Raw genomic sequence first — 8,459 nt, 5'->3', positions numbered from 1 at the left:
TACCCCCACTTGTATTAGTCATATCAATTCTAAGAGGAGATTGCATCCACGTAATACTCGCCCAAGGGCAGTTCACAAACAAGTGGAGAACCGTTTCTTCATCAGCACCACACATAGGATAAATAAGGTCGATAGACATACCTTTTTTAATTAAAGCTGCTGGCACAGGTAGTCCACCCTTTAAAGCCTTCCAAGCAAAGATTTTAATTTTAGGGGGAATATCATTAATCCACACATTATTCCACTTAAAATCTGTAGGAGGGTTGGAAGTTGAGGCACTGTTCTGTTTCAACTCACTTAGTAGACAATTATAGGCGCTTCGAACAGAAAAATCACCACTCTTTGCAAGCATCCAGGTCCAGCAGTCATCAGTGTTATACATCGAAGTCGAGATTTTCCTTATAGGATCAATCTCCACTCTTGAAAACAGGCTCTCAAGAACCCCAATATCCCAACTTCCCTTGATCAGCAACTCATCAACCATATAAGGGCCCTGATCACTCGTTCTATTAACACCCTCCACTCGAAACTCTGGCAGAGAAGGAACCCAGGGATCCTTCCAAATATCAACAGAGGCACCACTTCCAATTATCTTCCTTACTCCTTTTCTGAGCACCCACCTAGCATTGCAAATGGATTTCCAAGAATAGCTTGCATCAGGACTGACCACAGCATCCAAAAAGGACGAATTTAGAAAATATTTCTCTTTTAAAATCTTCGCCATCAGGGAGTTTTCATTAGTAAGAATTCGCCAGCCTTGCTTTGCCAGTAGAGCATTATTGAACAATCTCATATTCCTGAAACCCATTCCTCCCTCTTTCTTTGGGTGGTACATCTTTTCCCATGCCACCCACATAAGCTTCCTCTCCTCCCCTTTTTGACCCCAAAAAAATTGCCTACATAATTTCTCCACTACCTCAAGAATACTCTTCGGAAGAGCAAAGCATTGCATCGCATAAGATGGTATAGCTTGAGCGACAGCTTTAATAAGCACCTCCCTTCCCGCTTGAGAAAGAAATTTCTCTTTCCACCCTTTTAGCTTCTTCCAAACTCGATCTTGAATTGATTGGAAAATCTTCTTTTTTGACGCTCCCACATAGGTAGGAAGGCCAAGGTATTTCTCATGGTCATCTACAACTTTAAAGGTTAACTTCGTCTGAAGCAAATTTCTCTTTGCAAGCTCCACATTTCGGCTAAACGACACCTCAGATTTATCCATATTCAATTTTTGTCCGGAAGCAGCCTCATAGATAGAAAGAATGTCAAGGACTTCCTCCACCTCCTCCTCACATGCTCTTATGAAAAGCAAACTATCATCGGCGAAAAAAAGATGGCTAATGGGTTCCACTTTTCTTCTGACTTTTATACCATGGATACTTTTCTTCATCTCTGCATCTCTCAATAGAGCCGACAACCCCTCCGCACATATGATAAAAAGGAAAGGTGATAGGGGATCACCTTGATGGAGCCCACGGCTAGGATAGAACCATCTTGAAGGTTTCCCGTTAACCAACACCGAGAAAGATGTCGATGACACACACCTCATAATAAGCTTGGTGAAACGAGACGGAAAATCCATTTTAATCATCATTCTCTCCAGAAAACTCCACTCGACTCTATCATAAGCCTTGCTCATATCTAATTTAAGCCCCATGTATCCTTTTATACCAGTCTTCTTCTTCCTCAAATAGTGAAAACACTCATAAGCTACTAAAATATTATCAGTGATTAGCCTCCCAGGAACAAAGCCACTTTGAGTTTCATTGATAATATGAGGGAGAACTCTCTTTAGGCGGTTTGCAAAGACTTTCGAGACCAATTTATACAACACATTACAGAGACTAATTGGTCTAAAATCAATAGGGGACTCACAAATCTTCTTTATTGGTATTAATACCACGTGAGTCTGATTAAAAGAACCAATGTCATCACCATTGTTCAACACCCCCAAAACCATGTCACAAACATCTTCTCCAACAATGCTCCAATATTTTTGATAGAAAATTGCAGACATTCCATCCGGCCCCGACGCTTTAGTAGGATGCATTTGATCTAATGCCTCCTTCACCTCTTTTCTATCAAAAGTTCCTTCAAGCATACTCATTAGATCGGCACGAACAGTCATCGTGACCTTGTCAATAACGAGATCGCACTCCACATGGTTGCCCGAGGTAAATAAATTCTCATAAAAACTAGCAAAAACCTCTGTGATTTTCTCTTCATTGTTGTATACAATGCCACCCTCATCTTGATTTCAGCTATGCAATTTCTGGCCACACGTTGTTAAGCTTTTTGGTGAAAGAAAGCCGTGTTTTTGTCACCACTGGTAATCCACTCCTGCCTGCTGCGTTGATGCCAATAGACCTCTTCACGTTTCTCCAATTCATCCATTCCAGCATCGATCGCTCTCATATCCGCAATCACCCTATCCGTTGGCTCTTCCCTCATCAGAACCTCCATTTTACCTTTACAGTCACGCATTTCCTTTGAAAAATCCCCGAAATGCTTCCTGCTCCAGGTTTGCAGATGTGAGGCAGTAGCACATAATTTTGCAGCCACTCCCCCACCCCCAGACCAAGCTTTCGCTATAATCAACACATTGTGGGTCTCGAGTCCACATCTCCTCGAACCTATACAATTTTTTTTCTTTGATTTCTATCTTCTTCTTCAAACACAGCAAAATAGGAAGGTGATCAGAGCGTCTCTTTGTGAGATGTGACACAAACGAGCCAGGAAATAAATCTTTCCATTTTCCGGTTGCAAAAAAATGATCCAATCTTTCCTGTAGATTTGCTTCACCACCCCTGTTATTATTCCAGGTGAAATCATAACCCACATAGCCAAGGTCTTCAAAATTACACATATTAGCAGCATGTCTTGATATCTCAGCCTCCGAGACATTAAAACTATTTCCTCCTTGCTTTTCACACGCCATCAACATCAGATTAAAATCGCCTCCACAGACCCAAGGTTTGTCATCTATACCCGCAAGTTTCTCCAGCAGGGCTCCAGTCTTGGTTTTATTTTCTTCTTCTGGATACCCGTAAATCCCCGTAAATCTCCACTCTTCATCCACTTCACTTATGACACCAATATCAATATGATTCAGAGAAAATGACTGTATAGTAATGTCAAAAACAGGTCTCCATAATATGGCAAGCCCACCTCTTCTTTTCCTTCCCTCACCTTCACAACTCACAACAAAAAAATTCTCGAAACCCAGCTTCACTTTAACCCTTTCCATATCAAACGATTTCAGCCTAGTCTCCGAAAGAAAAATCAGTTGGGGATGTTCAGTAATGACAATGCGTTTAAACGCATTCACTGCATAAGCACTCCCCAAGCCTCTGCAGTTCCAGGAAAGTATGTTATTCATGAGTCACCAAGAGCCTAGGTTGTGGGGCCCGCCACATCTACATTACTTGCCTCAACTTCTCTTCTCTTTATAGCAACACCGACTTCACGTTCAATGAGAGTGCCTTCAATAATACCCTCCTCCCTCGCTCCCCTTTTAACTCCAATGTTCACCTTCTCTGCCCCACTCCCCTTACTCCCTCCCTTCTCTATTTTTCTCCAGGATCTTTTTATCTTTTTTCCTTCATTCCCCTCCCCCCAATTATCCACATACATCATGTCAGTGTCATATTCACCCTCCCTATTAACAGCATCATCTTTTGCAATCAAACTGGCATTCACATTATACTCTCCTTCTAAAATGTTATCTGGAGGTGCTTCCGTAAGAGGTGCTGCATCTAAAGAAGCATTTTCAAGGATTAAAGGACTCGAAACTTTAACCTCACTTAACTTCTTTGTCACCACCTGCACATTCTGCTCTGATTGTTTTTGCTCACTTAATTTTGGCTTTGTAACAAACAACCTATTTGCACAACTCTTCTCCGAGCCTTGTCCTTCTTTACCATCCCCCCTACTCACTCTCCACTGAGATACTTTCAGCCACATGCCAAACCCCAGCACTGCCATGTCTGAGTCTTTACAATCGTCACAATCTTTAACTCCATGTCCAATCATGCCACAATAGAAACAAAAGACAGGGGGTTTTTCATATTTCACTTCAAAAGTCTCCTCCTCTCCACCCCTCATCTTTACTCTCACATTCTTCCGCAAAGGTTTTCAAACATCCACTAGAACTCTAATCCGAATGGATCTGTTAATTCCTACTGAGGCAGCGTTGTCCATTCTAACAAAGGTGCCAATCTTATTGCCCAGTTTTTCCACATTTGCCACATTTAATCTGCCTTTGAAAGGTAATTTATACACTCTTACCCACATTGGCAGATTAAATAATTTTATGTCAGAAGGCTTTTCATTGCATCCAACTTCTCCCAAAATTAGAGCATGACGGTCAAAATGCCATGGTTGTTCCTCAAGAACCCTTCCCTTATCCCTCCAGTGGTAGAACTGGAACATATATAGGTTTTTACCAATATTGCTAATGTCTACGCCATATTTAGGGTTCCAGACGCCTTTTATGGTACTAATGAATGCATTGACATTAATAGATCGATCGGTCCATATCTTACCAACGAAGCTCAATTCGACTCTAGCATCCTCATCTTCCTCTTCTCCTATATCCCATTCCACTACTTCCTCATCGCCCTTTTGTTTATCGATCTTTTCATTCTTCTCCGCAACGGTTTTGTTAGGTTGACTGCTATTATCTGTCTCTAAATCTTCTAGGCCTTTATTGTTAGCCTCAACAATTTCTTTTGATGAATTCTCCATAGAAAAACAATAATTATACTCGAAAAATCGAGAAGAAACCTTCAAGCAAAGGAGAGCCAAGAAACCCTAGAAAAAACCCTCCCAAGAGACGTGCTCTAGAGGGAACTTTTTTTAGAAGAGGTTCATTTTCACATAAGGCATCATTTTCTTAAGGATAATGTTGAAAAAGGCTTAATTAAATTGGATTTTGTGATACTGGAAATCAAATTGCTGACATTCTTACTAAGCCTTTGAGCAGGGATAAATTTGAAAAGATGCGCATGGAACTTGGTATGATACAATTGAGTTAAGAAGACCTCAAGTTCCCCCCACACTACAAGAAAAATCACTTTTCGTAGCGATTATTTCGTAGCGATTGATCATTCGCTACAATATGCAAGTATGTTTGTGAAATAATTAAGGATGTCGTATCATTTTTACAATCGCCATGGTTTTCCCATATAAAATCGATACGGAAAGCATAATAATACATATCTACACTATTTTTACACATTTATATAATTTTGAGAAATCGTATCATTTACAATCGCCACTAAATCCTAAAAATCGATACGAAAAGCCTTTTCAACACTAGATATATAAATATTGTTTGAAAAAGAATACATAAAATATGTCATAACTTATTGGTGAAACATTTATAAGAGTTTGAGGTTGCATGTTCGAATCTTGTAAAGATCATACGCATGTTTTTTTTTTAAGAAAATGAGTTGAACATTTATAGCGATTGTAATCGCTATAATAATCACCACGATTGGATGTAGTTTTTCGTATCGATTATTGAGGCCAACCCCAGCGATATTGAAAACCACTATTAAAGGCTAAGGCAACGGGGGATATTGTATCGAATGATAATTCGTTGGGAAAGATTTTTGTTGCAATTACAATCGATACTAAAGGTTAAAATAATCGCTACGAAAAGGTTATTTTCTTGTAGTGCCAAAGGTATAAGTCAACTATGTATGCAATGTATGTCTTACACAATCTGAATATGTGAAAACATAGTCCTAAGCATTAGAATGTATGGCATTGCATATGGGATTGTGGTTGTATGTGATGAAATCAAATTGCATTAGGCATGTCCATGTTATAACAAACTATGTTGATTTGTTCCAAGTTCCTCCCAAATATTATATCAGATTTTGTTTTATCCGTTTATGAATTAATTAGCTAGTCAGTTAATTAATTTTATCCTTTTGAAAATCTTATCTTTCTATTCTGATTTTGAATTATTTTCGAGTATTTATCATTAGAATTCAAATCAAAATTTTATTTAAATACCCAAGACTCTTGGAATTCAATCAGAGTTTCTGATCAAAGATTATCTTCAATTAACCAAGACCCTTCATGTCAAATCACATTAAATTTCTAACTGACCAAGTTAAAAGTAATTTCTCTATCCTTCATCAATCGACACCTACACTATTCAATTAACCTTCCACAATCTTTCATCGACTCTTTTACCCCTTGAAATTCCATCCTTATAAAATGACACCAAACCCTACACACTGTTCCTCACCTCCTCACTCCGTAAAATACACCCTACATTTTACCGATTCAGCGAATTCACCCATGGATGTTTCACCAAAACCTCAAGTTACCCCTCAAAAGGATTCACCCATGGATATCGAGTAAGAGAATCAAACAAAACCCTCTGTTGAAAAATCAAAGAACTTGCCTGCTGAGTCTAAGAAACGAAAGCTGGAGGAACTCGAGGATCAGGGCTGGGAGGAATTAGGAGAAAAGATTCAGTTGGAAAATTCTCCATCTCTCAAGAAAATCGAAGCAAGCTCTGAACGCTTCATTCACGGTTTCTGCATCAACTTACCGTGGTGTGAAGTAAGTAAGTATTCTGAATTACTTGAAATCTTAGAGGCTCAAAATTGGGTGCAATTGTTTAGTGAAAGTTACAATAATGTGCTTGCTCATGCTTCTTTGAAAGAATTCAGTGCGAATTTTAAGAATTTTGATGGTGTTTGTGTGTCAAGAGTTAAAAATAAAAAAAATTAGTTTTGATGCTGATTATCTATGTGCTATCTTTGGAACTCCAAATAAGGGGTTTGATGAGTATTTTAAAGGAGCTACTGATAAAAGTGAAGGAGAAGTGCCTATAAAAGAAATTGTGGAATCAATTGGTGGAAAGGTGTCTAAAGTCCAAACTAATCATAACCTGTTCTCTCCCATTCAGAAACTGTTGTTTATCTTTGTGCTCTTAGCCATAGTTCCAAGAACTCAGCACAGGCATGAGGCTAACCACCTTGATGCTATGCTGATGTACTACCTTGAAAACAAAATACAAATCAACTTCCCTTCCATCATGATAAAACACCTCAACCACTGTCTTGCAAACCATTTGAAAGTAGGATATGCAAATCTGATCATTACTCTCATTGAGAGTTTTGGTATTTCAGTAGAGAACTGTGAACATCTCAAACTACAAACCAATCATTTTTTTTTAACCCAAAACCCTTGAAAGCAGAAACTTGCATGTTGTTGATGGTGTTACCCAATTTCTTCCAAAACAAACTCCTAAGGCTAAGGAAGGAGTTAAGGTTCTGACTGAGGAAGAGGAGTTGGATAAATGGCTGGAAGGAGAGGATAGTGAGGGAGAGGAAGAAAATAAAGAAAAAATGAAAGACAAAGAAGAAAGTTTTGAAAAGAAGGGCAGGAAAGGTAGTGCTTCTGGTACTGGGAAAAGGAAGAGCATTAGGTTGGCTGTTAAGCCAAAAATGAAAGCTGAGGCTCCAGCTGCTTTCGTGTATCTCAGTGAGGAGAAAGCTTTTGTTAAGGGGGAACAGGGCATGTTTGTGCAAGAAACTGTCACTCGTTCTGCTCCAGTAAGTGCAGGTTCAGGATTTGCTGCCTTTAGTTCTGTGAGTTCCACTTTGGAACTGAAGGCACTCAAAGATGCTGTCAAGCTGCTGTCTGATGCTCAACCAGCACTGCTTCTGAGGATTGGGGCTCTTGAGAAACTGGTAGGAGACCTGGTGCAAGCTTCTAAGGAACTCACCTCAGCAATGAAGGAAATCACTTCAACTCTCTCTCAAGGCCAGGCTGATTTGTTGAAAAAGCTAAAAGATATAGTAGTTGAAGAAGAATCAGACGAGGATACAAGAGAAGAGCACAAGTCCCCAGCCCCTGAATCCTAGTTCTATTTTCTGTCTATCTCATCTCTCAAACTATCTTTTGATCTTGATCTGTATTAAACTTGGTTTATTTGGTTTCTTTTGGTCTGTAAACTTTTAAAACAGGGTATTTGCTTTTGTTTTTGTTGTTCTGGAGGAACATCAGTTTAATTATAAGGATGTTTCTTGCTTTCTTTCTGACTATTTTCATACTATTTCTGCCTATATGTGCCTTGTTCTATGCTTTTGGACACAAACCATTACAATGGTGCTGTGTTTAGATATATATGTGCATTAATTTTGATGAAAGCCAAAAGGGGGAAAATAAAAGCAAACTCAATTGTTGACAAGCTTCTCCATCCATCTTCATGCTAAGGTATACTTCCTCTAATTATATTTACTTGCAACACTTCTCTTTTCACGCTTGCCGATGCATTATTTCAATCGTTTATATCTTTAATTATCAATATGTAAAAATTATAAATGTTAGATATTAAAATAGTATAAATCGAGACGAATCTAACAAGATCCCACATGACTATATTTTTTCTTAGCTATAAATCATCAAATCTAGTCAAAGTGGAGTACATGAAT

The 8,459-nt window shown here is 38.8% G+C and overlaps 1 protein-coding gene across 1 annotated transcript; it reads right to left on the bottom strand.

The window, feature by feature from the left end:
- Window positions 1-2,283: 2,283 nt before the first annotated feature.
- On the bottom strand, window positions 2,284-3,376 carry LOC110734950. The gene is made up of 2 exons (XM_021915069.1): window positions 2,727-3,376; window positions 2,284-2,509 (listed from the first exon to the last, which is right to left on the bottom strand). Exons 1-2 carry the CDS (start codon window positions 3,374-3,376, stop codon window positions 2,284-2,286), a joined length of 876 nt encoding a protein of 291 aa, XP_021770761.1.
- Window positions 3,377-8,459: the final 5,083 nt, after the last annotated feature.

This window comes from Chenopodium quinoa, unplaced genomic scaffold, assembly GCF_001683475.1.
Source record: "Chenopodium quinoa cultivar QQ74 unplaced genomic scaffold, ASM168347v1, whole genome shotgun sequence".
NCBI classification, from domain to species: Eukaryota; Viridiplantae; Streptophyta; class Magnoliopsida; order Caryophyllales; family Amaranthaceae; genus Chenopodium; species Chenopodium quinoa.
Note: the sequence above shows the minus strand (reverse complement) of the source record. Positions and strands in the feature narration are given on the sequence as shown.

Coding starts and splice junctions, on each gene's coding strand:
- LOC110734950 (XM_021915069.1), bottom strand. CDS start 3,376: ATGAATAACATACTTTCCTGGAACTGCAGAGGCTTGGGGAGTGCTTAT. Junction 2,510..2,726: donor AAAGATTTATTTCCTGGCTC/GTTTGTGTCACA, acceptor AACCTGGAGCAG/GAAGCATTTCGGGGATTTTT.